The sequence below is a fragment of the Hemitrygon akajei genome, chromosome 9 (assembly GCF_048418815.1).
Source record: "Hemitrygon akajei chromosome 9, sHemAka1.3, whole genome shotgun sequence".
NCBI classification, from domain to species: Eukaryota; Metazoa; Chordata; class Chondrichthyes; order Myliobatiformes; family Dasyatidae; genus Hemitrygon; species Hemitrygon akajei.
In genome coordinates, this window is record NC_133132.1 from 89,234,418 (window position 1) to 89,249,571 (window position 15,154).

The 15,154-nt window shown below is 41.2% G+C and overlaps 1 protein-coding gene across 9 annotated transcripts in view; it reads right to left on the minus strand.

Annotated features, from left to right (window-relative positions):
- Window positions 1–15,154, minus strand: part of adgrb3 (adhesion G protein-coupled receptor B3) — a 766,644-nt gene that overhangs the window by 69,916 nt on the left and 681,574 nt on the right. For all 9 annotated transcript variants that reach the window (XM_073056508.1, XM_073056504.1, XM_073056509.1 and 6 more), the window contains one exon: window positions 5,791–5,830. In XM_073056508.1, coding sequence (XP_072912609.1) covers window positions 5,791–5,830 — 40 coding nt within the window. The remainder of the gene's footprint in view (window positions 1–5,790; window positions 5,831–15,154) is intronic.

Consider the following 15,154-nt stretch of genomic DNA (forward strand, 5'->3'; position numbering starts at 1 on the left):
AGGGGGATATCAGAGGTAAGTACTTTACACACACAGAGAATGGCGGGTGCTTGGAATGCCCTGTCAGTGGTGGTGGTAGAGGCAGATACATTAGGGGCATTTAAGAAGCTCTTAGATAGGCAGATGGATAGTAAAATAAAGGGCTATGTAAGAGGAAAGGGTTAGGTAGATCTTAGAGTTTGTTAAAAGTTCAACACAAAATTTTCAGTTGAAGGCCCTGTCTTGTGCTATAATGTTCCATGTTTCATATTCCACACAGGCAGCATGGGAGGTAGGGATTGAAGGTGGATTACTGGAGCTGTGTGCCAGGATCTTTACCTGCTGTGTGAATGAGCTGCCCTTGCAGCTGTAGGAATTGCAATTGTTCGATTGGACCAAGAGTCAAGCCCAAGGTCACTAAATGAGCTTGGGCTTAGGAAGGTGGGTGGTCACAGGCTCAGGGTAGTGACCTGCTGCTGTGGTACAGCGCGGGGGTGGATCAGCAGTTGGACAGAGAGTGGGGTGGTTAGGAGGCTTAGTGGGGCTGGGGGGGAATATATATGTTTCCATGTAAACGAAAAACCAAATAAATGGTGTGTAGGTATGTTCCTTCCAGACTATTGCATCCCACCTTAGATATACAGTATACTGACAACCAAGAAGGAAACCAGCAGAGTTTGCTGTCCACCCAAATCTGCCCACTTCAACAAACACTGTATTCTTTTTACAGAAATCAGCCACACAGCCCAATGTACAATGTATGCAGAATGTCCAATCCATCATCACTTCAGTAAAGATATATTACATAATATTCAATCTCTGCCCCTTGGAAGTCCTGTCTTGTAAATGATTATGCCTCAAAGTGGGAAACCATTAAAAGGTCACAGTCTTTCAGGCTCAACAGCAGATACTGCTCATGCATGTATTAATATGGATACCAAGGCCTGCTTATGCTGTGCTAATGGCGTAACAAAGCAGGAAAGCAGGCAAGCTACAGAGACAGGAAAGGTATGATCTATGACTACAATTATAATGATCATCAGATCTCTATTTCTTTTCCTGCCATTTTAATGGTAATTTAGTTGCTTTTTGCTTCACTTGGCTGATGAACCCTTTAATCTTCCTGCTCTACATGACTCATTTTCATTTGTCTCATCTCTGGTAAGATCTTAAGAAAAAGTAACAAAAAGTAGATTTTTCAGCTCCTCGAGCCTGCCCCTAATATGATAGTGACTAAATTTTACAATGTGCACTTTCCTGCTCTGTGCCAGTTCCTCTTGCTTACCTTAAAGCCTGGCCTGCATTGATCAGAGGCTGCAATAATCACAAAGTTGTTTACTTGGACACTCAGAAGGTTTTTGACAAGGCGCCACACACACTAAGAGCACAGATAGAACATTGGCTGATGAGCAGAAGGCAAAGAGTGTGAATAAAATGGGCCTTTTCTAATCCCAGTGACTAGTGGTGTTCTACAGTGGTTGGTGTTGCAACCTCTTCTCTTCACATTATATGTGTGGTAAACTATGTACACCTGTCTGGACACGCCCCTCTGCTGACTGCTCCTGTGGCTCCTCCCACAGACCCCTGTAGAAAGGCGATTGGGGCACTGCTTCTCCCTCAGTCTCAGAGATGTCGTGCTCCCTTTTTGCTGCTAATAAAAGCCTATCGTTCACTTCCAGTCTCCGAGAGTTATTGATGGTGCCTCAATATGTCAATGAATTGATGGCTTGATGGCTTTGTGGACAAGTTTGTGGGTAAAATGAAGATAGGTGGAGGGACATGCAGTGTTGAGGAAGCAGGGAGTGTGCGGAAGGACTTAGAGAAATGAAATAGTGTAGGGAAGTGTACAATCATGGACTTTGGAAGAAGGAATAAAGGCATAGTTTCTGAACAGGGAGAAAATTCAAAAATCAACGATGCAAAAGGAATTCAGAGTCCTCATGCAGCATTCTCTAAAGCTTAACATGCAAGTTGATTCAGTGGCAAGGAAGGCAAATGCAATGTTAGCATTAATTTTGAGAGGACTAGAATGCAAAAGCAGGGATGTAATGCTGAGGCTTTATAAAGTAATGGTCAGACTGCACTTGGAAAATTGTGGACAGTTTTGGGTCCCTTATCTAAGAAAGGCATTGGAGTTGGTCTAGAGGTTTATGAAGATGTTTACAGGAACGAAAGGGTTAATGTATGAAGCATGTTTAATGGCTCTGGGCCCAGAGGAGGAAATCTCATTGAAACCTATTGAATATTGAAAGGCATAGATAGAGTGGATGTGGAGAGATTGTTTCCTATAGTGTTGAATCTAGGACCAGAGGTCACAGCCTCAGAACTGAGGGATGTCCATTTAGAATAGAGATGAGGAAAAGGTTTTTTAGCCAGATGGTGGTGAATCTATGAAATTCATTGCAACAGATGGCTGTGCAGGCCAAGTCACTGGGTTTATTTAAGGTGGTGGTTGATAGGGTCTTGATCAGTGAGGGCATCAAATGTTACAGGGCAAAGGCAGGAAAATGAGGGCAAGGGATAATAAATCAGCCACGATGAAATGGTGGAGTAGACTCTATGGACAAACTGCATAATATTGCTCCTATGCCTTATGGTCTCAGGTGGGGTCCAGTGAATTGCAGACATCCACAGCCTGACTCATCTCAGTCCCAAGTCTCTGATCTCTAATGTTCTCTCTACCTCTAGATCTCCACTTAAGAAAACTGTTACTCGGAGTCAATCCTGCCTAACCTCTCAGAATGTGAAGTGTTATTTGGATAAGCCCCTTAACAGGCAAGAGGATTGAAATGTGCAATTATCTTCACACGGCGTTGCTGTGTGTGACCATACTCTGTGTAGGAACTGACACCCTCCTCACGCACGCTGTTGACTGACCACTGTGAACCTACCGCTGATAATGCCAACCACTGGCTGAGCACGGAATTGGTGTGTTCAGTGTTTAGCATCAGTGAATACTGTTATTCAGAGCTGGTAGAGGTGCTATATGACCGCAGCAAGTGCTAACAGAAATTCCTGAACTCATTCTCTTGTTGGGCAATGGCAGATTGTGGAAGAGTTGGCCCCCTGTTGGTTGACACTTTGGAGGAAATGGTGGAGATAGACAAGAGCACAGATGAGTCCTTTTTCCAGCAGGTGTCAAGAGAGCCTGCAGACACATGCTGCAAAGCCATTGTGAGGTGGGGCAGTTAGCTGTGAGGAGTTCAGTGTTATTGACCTGACTGGTATCTGCCTGTCTCACAGTCAAGGAATCTGCAGACACTGCCACCACTATCTGCAACAGCGGTGGTTTCAGTGGTGCTGACAGAATGGATGCCTGTGAGTGAAGGAATTATTACCATGCTGGGACTCTGGACACTGACTTGATGCCTATGGTCACACACTCCATTATTCAAGTTTAATTGCCATTCAACCACTCATGAATACAGCCAAACGAAACAATGTTACTCTGGGGCCAAAATGCAAAACCTTGTACCAACAGTCACACACAGCACAAGGCACATATAAGATATCAATAAAATACTGTCCAAGTCCCTGAATCCAAGGATGCTGCAGCAGTCTGTGGTCGAACATAATACAGCTTGTCTTCTGCCAAGTGAGCTCAGGGGTGGAGGGGGGAAGCACCAGCATCAGCTACGCCACACTGCCTCTGCCACTCTAGTGGAGCAACAGACTTCGATGCCTCCCCTGATGTCTGTAAACAGGCAACACCGCGGCTTGAGACCTCACAGCCCCTCCACCATCTGTCCCTGCTGTTTGCCAATAAACCAATGAATTGGACTTGCAACATTCCACACCACCAACGTCCAACAGGGTCTTGTGATCACAAGAAAAGCGACTAAGGTGATCATCCACTATTACTTGAGGGATAAGAATCCCTTTTCTCCTCCAGGAGGGATACTATTACATCCTCAACAATGTGACACTCTGCATGAGCCAAACAACAGATCCATTCAGTAGAAGTCCCACACATCTCCTAGAACTCAACAGACAGCTCAATCAGACTGTTAAGAAACTAGCCATATTCAGCTTCAATGCATAAATAGGATGTCATAACTACTCCCTCATTTAAGGCACCACTCAAATTTTGGCCTAAGAATGGTTAGGGGAAAAAATTAAAAGGGAACACGAGGGACAGAGTTTTCACCCAGAGGGTGGTGGGTGAATGGAGTGAGCAGTCAAAGAAGGTGGTTGAAGCAGGTACAATGGTTAAGTAAACAGGCTCATGGAAAGCTGGAACTATGAGGGATATGGGCCAAATGCAGAAAACTAGGACTAGCTGGGTGGCCATCACAGTCAGCATGGACTGGATGGGCTGAAGGGCCTGTTCCCATGCTGTATCACTTTATGATTACCCATCATCACTGCTACCTGGTGGATAGTGTGAACTCTGACTCTTTTGCTCCCACCATTGCTAGGCACAGGCATGGAATGAGAGACTATGGTGGTGGAAAGGTGGAGTACCAGGTCAGGAATCTGAGAGAGGAGGATTGATGAGCAATAGCATAAGATCTGAGCAAGGCCACTGGCACTGGAGAATCCATAAGGCAAGAGATTGATAGGACTAGGTCATGACTGGATAAAGGTAGTTGCAAGCTGGATGTCCACATCCATTTACCCATCACATCCCTTCTCTCCCCCCCCCCCCCCCCCACCAAATTGAGCAAATTCCCTCAGGTAAAATGTGGGCACTTTCTGACATAAGTATTCACAGCACAATGAGCAGAGCCTTTGTACTGACATTTAAATTTCTCAGTTATTTTTGGTTGGTGGGGGGGGGGGGGGGTCATCGAACTTGCAATGGGATATTCCCTCAGAAAACACATTAAGATCTAATTTCTTTGAGATACGCTTCATTTAAACCCCACTTCACAATGAAGAGGTTTGACTCCAGAAACAAAAAAAAAGTTTTAAAGCTCCAACTTGTTTCTCTGAACAAGACTTCAGAAGTGAGGAGCATTAGGACATAAATGACAATGTGGATATTGATGCCATTACCTTGTTATAGTCTCATGGAGTGGTGCTGTCCACTACTATGCCCCTAATGCCCCTTCTTCTGGGTTTATGCTGCAGGTGTCAGCAGTTGTAATGGGAACTAGTGGGAATGCCATCATTGTCTTCCTCCCCAAGCACTATATGTGCTCATAAGACCAGGCAGCAAGCACAGGATCCCCACCATTGGTTTTGTCTCAGAAAATAATTCCTGCAGAACATAAACAGAAATTTCCACTCAACTGGCCTTAACCCTTCTGTACTTCCTTGGGTTCCTAAAGCATGATCAAGCCATTGGATGATCAACAACACATCTCACCTGTCGCCAAGTCTCAACAGCTGACCCCATTGTGATATACCCACCATTGTAACTCCCTGTCAACATCACCTGCTTGAAAATTCCTTGAAAAGGCAGAGTTCAACAACTAATTAAAATGTTTGTAAGATGTTGTTACATTGCAATGTTGTGAAAACTGTAACGGAATGTATACTACACACAGGGCAACTTTCGACCCTGTTATGTTAAGTATGGGTCAAGGGTGACGGCAGGTGTCAAAGCTGGAATTCTGGCCTGTGCCTAGGCTTTGAACTAACTGTGGTATCTCATCCAAAGCTCCTATATTGACTTAGTTGTTAAGTTTCCTCATATTCTACAGCACACTTAACTTTTCCACTGAGATCAAACAGGAAGGAAATGGTTGAGATAAATTTGGCTAGATGTAAGTTGAGCAGACATTGTCAAGCTTTACACTGGCAACTGAAATGGATGTCCCCTATCAATGTTTATTAAACAGAGATAATTAACCTGCCAATTCTTACCTGACCGACAAGCTATGTCCACATCCTTTTCAAAGTCTGTCTGTTTAGAATAAAGCAGAAAAAATCTATTAAACACCAATGACAATGATTAAATATAAAGAACATGCACAGATTTCTATAAAAAGATGACTAGTTTAATTCAACTTAACTCACAATGAAACTAAATTTTTATAGATTCACACTATTTACAACTTTTTAAGCATGTGATACATGTATTTTCAGTAGGTTATTAATGGGATTGAAAGCAAAGGCAAGTAAAATAGCAATATGGAGGATAATGGCTAACTTCAGATGATAGCTCATTGTTCTGCTCCGAATGACATATTACAACCATTGTCATATGGCACAGACAAATATAGCTAGCAAGTTAATTCAGCTTGCAATCTGAAAGACGATATAGCACACCTGGAACGAATAATGGATAACTTAGAACAAGAACAGGATCATTTTTTAGTCAAATGAAGAGAACTATTCAATTAGATTATTCCATAGGTCAAATGCATGGCAAGTTCACAACTAAAACAGCACAAAACAATCCAAAGGATAAATGAGATTGAGCTGTTTAAATGAAAGCACCAATTAAACAGATCAACATATGCCTCTTGGAACAATAGATCCTTGAACAAATTAAAGAAATTAAATTCAATAGATTGTAAAGTAGCTGAAATCTCAACATTTGTCTTAAAGGAATGTCTTTTGCAAATTACTTGTATTTCCATTATGACATTTTAAAAGCACTTTTGTGGGTCATTGTTGTGAAGTACTGGACCAATTATTAGAGCTCCAAGCCTGGCTTTTGCTAATATTTGGATAGATTTTCTGGTGCAAAATGGGTCTTATTCAATGGCCCCATTGCCTCACTTTGTTAAAGTTAGTCTTCATTTGGATATTATTTTAATTGTTTTCCTTTAGTTCAGAAGAAAAACAAATGCAATTTCTGAAAACAAATTTGCTGGTTAATTTACACTCAGTGGCCACTTTATTAGGTACACCAATACAATAATACAAATGTCTAATCACCCAATCATGTGGCAACAACTTGATGCATAAAAGTATGCAGACATGGTCAGAATAGGGAATAAATGTGATAAAAATGACTTTGACCATGGTATGATTGTTGTTGCCAGAAACTGCTGATCTACTGGGAGTTTCATGCACAAAAGCCTCTAAAGTTTACAGAGAATGGTGTGAGAAACAAATTACATCCAGTGAGTGGCAGTTCTGTTGGTGAAAATGCCTTGTTAATGAGAAAGTTCAGAGGAGAATGGCCAGACCAGTTGACAAGCTGACAGTAACTCAAACAACCACACGTTATAACAGCAGTGTGCAGAAGAGCATCTCTTTATGCATAACACATCGAACCTTGAAGTGGATAGGCTACAATGGACAATGGACATACAGAAGTACACTCAGTGGCCATTTTATTAGGTACAGGAGGTACCTATTAAAGTGGCCACTGTGTGTACACTACACTGCAGCTAGTTATCATATTCCTGTCAAATGGAATAATACTTATTTTTGTGACACTGAATTCCCTGGTGTTTTTTATTTGCAATTCAGAAGGAGGCAAAAAGTAAAACATTCCACATCAAGAGTCCATACCCCAAAATGGTCAGGCAGCATTTAAGAATATATTGGGTAGCTACCCAGAACAGTGATGGCAAAAGGTCAGAAGTAGTATACCGTAGACAGTATAACCAGGTTCAAATGGCAATTATTTGTCCTCTTCGAGTAGAATTTTCTGATTGAGAAAAGCACAAATCTGTCTAAGGGCAGGAGATCAGGTAATGTAGCTACTTACACCTGCATTAGGAGGTCCCTTAGTGGCACATGAAAGCCCTTGAGGCTGTCTCCCATTCTACCACTCTCCTATGGGAGAAGAGGTTGGTTTCTAATTACTGCCCTCTCAGCTGAGATCAAGTGCTCAAAAGCGAACTTACAGAAGACTCATTCAGAATCACAGGCTATAATGGCAAGTTGACTGCACTTGCAATGACCAAGAAGAGAGATTTCACCATTCAAGAGACATTTGGTACATGGATGGAAATGTAAAGAGGGCAAGGGTCCAGGTGCAGGTTGATGGGACTCGGCAGATTGATAATTCAACACAGAACAGAAGGGCTGAAGGGCCTGTTTCTGTGATGTAATGCCCTATGACTCCATGACTCTATTTAGTGGGATGGCAAATAGCAGTCCAGCTGATAGAATGATCCATTCTCAACAATGTTGTCAAGATCTAAGTTTTATGTTCAACATCTGCAGATAATTCTTCTCAACTTGTTCTGGTACAGGCAGCCATTAATAGAAAGATACTTCTCAATGTTTTTCACTGCTGAATAATTGAGGTTTATGACTAATATGGCTGAAAAAAGATGCAAACTGATATGACCAGCTATTACCCTACAACCATCAGGCTCCTGAAGCAGCATGGATAACTTCACTCACCACAACTCTAAACTGACTCTACAACCTATAGACTCACTGTCAAGGGCTCTTCACAACTCATTTTTCATCATTGCACAAGTTGTTTTCTTTTGCACATTGCTTGTTTGTCAGTCTTGGTCTACGTTTTTTTTTGTAAATTATATCGTATATCTTTATTTTCCTGTAAATGCCTGCAAGGAAACAAATGTCAAAGTAGTGTATGGTAACCTATATGTAGTTTGGTAACAAATTTTACCTTGACTTTGATGTATCATCGACGATGTTAGCTCTGTTTCCCTCTCTTTAGATGCTGTCTGGCCTGCTGCATTGCCAGCATCCTTTTGCTTTACATCCAGTAATTAGCTTAGAGATTTAACTGCCTGCTGATGTTCCCAAAAGGGAATGTGAGATGGATGAGAGACTTTACATCTGCCAGATCTTGGGAAGGAGTGATACTGTGTGGTAAGTACACACGATATCAAAGCACCAATTGTATTGAACAGTTCATTCGGTGACATTTCAGTTAATATCAAGGGAGTGCTGTGCTGTTGGGTAAAATCGTAAGTTTCAGCCAGACATATGAAAATTCCATGGTACTATTCAAAAATGGCATCAGATTTTTATTTATAGGTACTGCACGGTTCAGGCCCTTCGGGGCCAACGAGCCCAATTACACCCTTGTGACCAATTAACCCGCTCACACGCAAGCCTATGGAATTTGGGAAGAGACTATATCACCTGGATGAAATGCATGCATCAGGCGGAGAACGTACACACTCCTGACAGGCAGCAGTGGGAATTGAAACTGGGTTATTTGCACTGTAATAGCACTACGCTAACCACTACGTTACCTTGCTGCCCGAAATCTAATGTTCAAACAAATACTTAACTGTCAGTAATCATAATTGTAAAAGATCAATTAACTATTTGTGAAACCTTTGTGTGTGTGCGCATGCTAACACAAACATTTAGAATATTGTAAACAAATCACAAACAAGATAAAATCTGTAGATGCTGGAAATCCGAGCAACACACACACACAATGCTGGAGGAACTCAGCAGGTCAGGCAGCATCCATGGAAAAAAGTACAGTTGATGTTTCGGGCCGAAACCCTGAAGGACCAGTACTGTGCTATAATATTCTATGTTCTATGCCTGCAGATAATGAACACTGAGCTGAACTGAACATAAATGGCTCTTTCAATTTTGTGTTTCGTGTTCCGTGTTTTCACTATTTTTTCTTGTTGCCTCTTGTGCAATTTGAGTGTGTGTGTGTGTGGGGGGGGGGGGGGTTAGTTGATGTATTTCTTTGTATGGGTTCCATAGTTTATGGGCACCTTTGTTTTGTGCCTGTCTGTGGGGAAGTCAAATCTCTGGGTTGTATACCACATACGATCTTTGATAATCAACCTACTTTGAATTTATCTGTAAACCAATAGCAACTGCACTGACAATTGAAGACACTTAGGAATATTCCAGGGAAGCAAAAGCCATGCTAAAATTAATATACTTCCTTGCTTTACTCGAATCCCTGAACAGAGACTACATTAGTTTTCAAAATACACACCACCCATAATATGGTGGGCATTCACTTCATCGTGCAGGTCTATTACTATCAGGGGATGAGCACAACCCTTGCAATCACTGAACATAAACATTGAAGCTGAACCCAGTCTCTAAATGTTGCATTTTAATTCTTTTAGAGCGATGGTAGTTAACATTAAAGTAATAGACACTAGACATCTTGCCTTCTTTCAAAATCAAGCAATGACAGGGTTGAGCTTTTTGCAGCAAATAAAAGCATGCCAGCTGATTGTGCATAGTTCAGACATCCGCACTGGCATCAGGACACTTGGGAATGGCAGTAAATCAATGATTTATAAAGAAAACCAAAACATAACACAAATGAACAGAGGAGATTTCTGGAGCTTGTAGATATGCCTGATGTGTATCTCCATCTGTCTTTGACCTACTATCAGTGCTCTCTTCTCTCACAGAGACAGACAATCTCAGCTTATGCTGTGCATTTCATTTGGCATTGAAAAACCCTGTGGGAACAGATTACTTCCCCAACCTCTGAGCTGGGATGAGTGAATGTTCCAGGAAGAAAGCAGAGGTGCCTAGCAGGGGAAAAGTAACAAAAAGAATTTTAGAGAAACAGTGGGCATGAGGTGACGTACATTAATACAGAGTGTGTAGGAATATGACAATACATTCATGTTTGAGAACAGAAATAGGATGAGAGAGAGACTGAATGCAGATACTGGCCATTTGTTCCACTGAACCTGCAACTATATGCCTCAGGTACCTTCTGAGTTCCTCCCGTATTTTGTGTGTGTTGCTTTAGGTATTCAATTTACCTGGCTCTCTTTCTTTATATCTAAAGGCTCAAAGATTTCCCTTTTGGATTTTTATCTAATTTATTTTTGTTAGTTACTATTGAATCTCCTTTTCCCATCCTCTGAGACAGTGCATTCACAAACATAATAACTTGCTGTGCAAACAATATTCCCAAACAATCTTACTGCACTTACATTGTACAAGTACTTCATAATTTTGAATCCTCTTAAAACTCCCTGCTCTAAGAAGAGCTCCAGCTGCTCAGGTTAACTGTTTGCAATCTTGTACATTAATCAGAATTTGAAAGAGGAAGAGTACAGATATTATTACATATAGAATGTCATTAAACTGCAAGGGAATCTGTCTCCAGTGAGGCACTGATTTTTTCTCTCTCTCTTTTAAACTCTGCACATTTTCTATTGTCTTGGCCTGGATTAGGACACTTCAACTTGTATATTAAGAACAGAAAACCCTAGAAATATATACCAGGTCAAGGAGCATCTGTGAAAAGAGAATTGACATAGATGGCTTAGGTAGATGAATTCTCACCACTCGTCCTAAAACAATGAATCTGCTTCTTTCCCCTTCGACACCGCCTGACCAGATAAGTATTTTCAGCATTTGTGACCAGACTTCCAGTTTTCAGCATCTGCAATATTTTATTTTCTGATTTCCGTATTATTACTCTGTGAGGGTGAGTTGCATCATGTTCGAGAGGATGAGAATATAAAAACATGGATGTAATGCTAAGGTTTTATAAGGCATTGGTCAGACTACACTTGGAGTATTGAGAGTAGTTTTGAGCCCCTTATCTAAGAAAAGATGTGCTGGCAAATGAAAAGGTTCACAAGAATGAATCCAGGAATGAAAGGCTTATGATGGCTCTGTGCTTGTACTCCCTGGAGTTTACAACAAAGCATGGTGATGTCATTGAAACCTATAAAATATTGAATGGCCTCGACAGAGTGGATGTGAAGCGGATGTTTCCTATGATGGGCAAGTCTAGGACCAGAGGGCACAGCCTCAGCATAGAGAGATGAGGAGGAACTTCTTTAGACAGAAGATAGTGAATCTATGGAATTCATTGCCACATGTGGTAATAGACACCAAATCATTGGGTATATTTTGATAGTGTTATGCCGTTGGCCCCCTCCTTTGTGAGAATCACAAGAACCCTAGTTAAGGGGGGGTCAACTGACCCAAAAAGAGAGAGAGAGACCATGTTCTCCCAAGAAGCAGAATGAAGGTGACATTGACTATTGTCTCATGGAGACCACGTGAAAAGCCCTCGGGCAAAGTGGGCTGGTTGAGAGAGAGATCGCATTACCTGCAACTTGATTGACACCTGCGATCCCGTGAAGAAGTATAAAGGCGGGTCTGAGGGGGTGAGAACCCTCAGACGCACCCAGGAGACACGATATCGATTCCCGTGGGAGCGGGACGCCATTTTGAAGGAAGCCACGTGCGTTAGATTCCGAATTTGAATCTGTGGCTAAAACCAACGAAAGACTGCTTTTAAATAACAACGGGGAAGTCTGCTCCCCTGATTCCAAGGATTTGCTCTGCCAAGACGATGGGCAAGTGTTCATCTTTTCTAAATCATCTCTTTCTCTCTACAACGTAAAAACCCCAGCGGGTTCCCAGAAAGGAAAAGCCTGCAAACTTCTGAGTGACTCTTTATACTTCCGTTGGACTCAGTATTACCCCCTAGACAACTGTAGAGCTTATTTCTGATTGATTATGGTTACACCGGTGTTTTAGATTGAGTTTTGACGACGTGTATGATCTGAATGTTTTGTATTAACCATACGTTTGTGCCCTTGTTGAATAAAACGTTTGAAAATAGTAGCATCCGACTCAGCTGATCCATCTATCTTTGCTGGTAAGTTACCTGGTTACGGGGTTTTCGTAACAATAGGTTCTTGATCAGTCAGGGTGGCAAAGGTTATGGGAAGAAGGCAGGAGAATGGGGTTGAGAGGTGTAATAAATCAGCCATGTTGGAATGGTGGAGAAACTTGATGGGCCAAAATGGCCTAATTTTTCTCCTATGTCTTGTGGTTTGTTGCTACTGCAAGCACAGAGCCAACATCTAGGAGTGAGACATCTAGGATTAGACCACAGTTCCATTTATTTAATAAGCTGTATAGCTCTTCTGAACCAAGTTTACAGTATACTCTACAACCCATCATAGGTCTGTAAGTCAATAATAGACAGTAACGAGCATGTATATTTTCTGAATGAATTCTTTGTCAACTCCAAAGTGGCATGAATGCACGTTCCAGCAATTCCTTTTGGACAGTCATTTTACAGCAAATATTCAAACTTTACTTCACATTAAGCACCTGGCACAGCATATAACAAGTTTAATGGTATTGCAGTTGCAATCATTAACTGCTATGAGTTAATAAGTAACCAGTGTTCTCCAGAGTGTTTGGAGATTGTCTTGGCCAATACAAATCACTCGACCAGTACCTAAAGGCAGATTATTCAGATGCTTACCTCATTACTGTGTCAGCTCAAATTAGTCAAAAGATAATTTCACACCAGTGACCATACATGATTCCATGGTAGTAAAGTGCTTTGAAATGTCCCCAAGTCCTGGAAAAGGAGCTCTTTAGTATTCTACTCTGGAAATGTTTCATGCCCCAACTGTTATCTGAATATAATCTGCACCATGTCACAAAGCACTCAGTACACTGTACAAAATAGTGCTGCGGACTGAATTACTTGGCACGATCATGGCTTGAACCTGGTTACTTCTCAGCACTGATCCTTATTTATCATAAACTGGCCTCTTACATTTCTCTCCTCTTCTAATGAAATTAAACAGAGCACCTTCTTTACTCCTGCTCCAAAGATGCTTTTCAAAGGAGTACTTGGGAATGAGAAGGACTACAGTTACTGGTTCATTAATTAACTTTGCTGTTCAACATTTTTAACATATTTAACATTTACCCTGTATTCATAATACTGTCCAGACATTACAGCTCAAAAACTATATATCAACCCTAGAACAAACACAGTCCAAAGTCACCAGATTTGGACACTGCAAATTGTGGAGTGTGGTGTGTGGGGGAGAGGGGCAGGAGATTTTGGGGAAAATGACAGAGAAGGTGGGGAGAAGAAACTGGGACTGGTGCATGGCTGATGTAAATGGGTGTCGTGCTGGTAGTGTGGGCTCAATGGACAGAAGGATGAGCTTCTGTGCTGCATTCCTCGATGATTAATGACACCAGAGTGTAAAACTAAGGAGTGATTGCTTCATCTTGCTTGTATTCTTTTGAATCCATACAACCAAGCACCTAACTGAGGTTGTCAAAAGACCTAACTGAGGCACTTTAACATTAAAAGGCTCAAAATAAATAGTATTCAGGAGAAAGATATTCACAGCTTATCAATTTTTGAAACACTGTATATTAGTGTTGATGCTTGTACATATTCAATGGTGAAACTGCTAGATTATGAGGCTCCATGAAAGTTAATCAAAGTGGTATTGTAAATATGAAAACAACATCTTTATATATTGGGCCAAGGTTTTGACGCTTGTTATTATTTCTTCAGCTTGAAGTCAAAATGGCTGAGCAATGTTTAGCTTTGTAATTAGTCATGTTTCAGTGTCTGGCTCTGAGCCCATTAGCAGTAGATATGAACCAAAACCATAACAGATATTTAGGTCTCAAAGATTCGTTAGCCTTTAAGAAATGCGTAGGTAGCAATTACTGCCAATCAACCTTTCTGGCATTGGAAATTATTACAATCACATAGTTTTAATTCTTTAGGTTTTGTATTTTCAGGGAGATTTTAAAAATAGCAGATTTAAAATTTTATCTTTTCTTATTTTTATTTGGGATTCTAATCAGATTCTAATCATTCTTTTCCTCTCTTCCTGAAATAAAATTCAGTTACTGCACAATTTTTGCACTAGTAATTTCTCAACACCAATTTGTTATTGAATGTCTTGCTCACAAGGGCCAGGACTTGGCCCAGATACTGAGTTCTTCACTGCACCATCATCAACACACTTTCTCAACAGCACAGTTTGAGGGACTGTCTAGCATATTGGTAGACATTATTTGATACTCTACTCCAGCAACACCTAAGGCAAACATAAATTTTTATACAAATGCTGGAAACAAAATAACTGAGAGTTCTCCCGTGAGTTGGTGTTTCCATTGTGTTTTGGATCAGTAATTTCTCTATGCCTGAATGGAAAGAAAATGCAAAATCACGTAAGAAATATATCTTGCTTGAGGCAACCTTTACACCTACACCCTTGCATTAATCTTGCTTGCTGTAAAGAGTTCCGATTTTGGAAATTTCATGTAACCTCATGTCACCTGTTAACCAAATTTATTTCTTATCTATTTAGAGATACAGTACAGAGTAGGTCCCTCTGGCCCTTCGAGGTGCACAACCTCCAACAACCTTGATTTAACCTTCACCTAGGCATGGGACAATTTTCAATGACCAATTAACTTGCCCAGCATGTTATAGGAGAAAACTGGAGCACCCATGGAAAACCCAAGCATTCCATAGGGAGGACGTACAGATAATGCCGAAATTGAACTCCAAACTCCACCCTGAGCTGTAACAGCATCA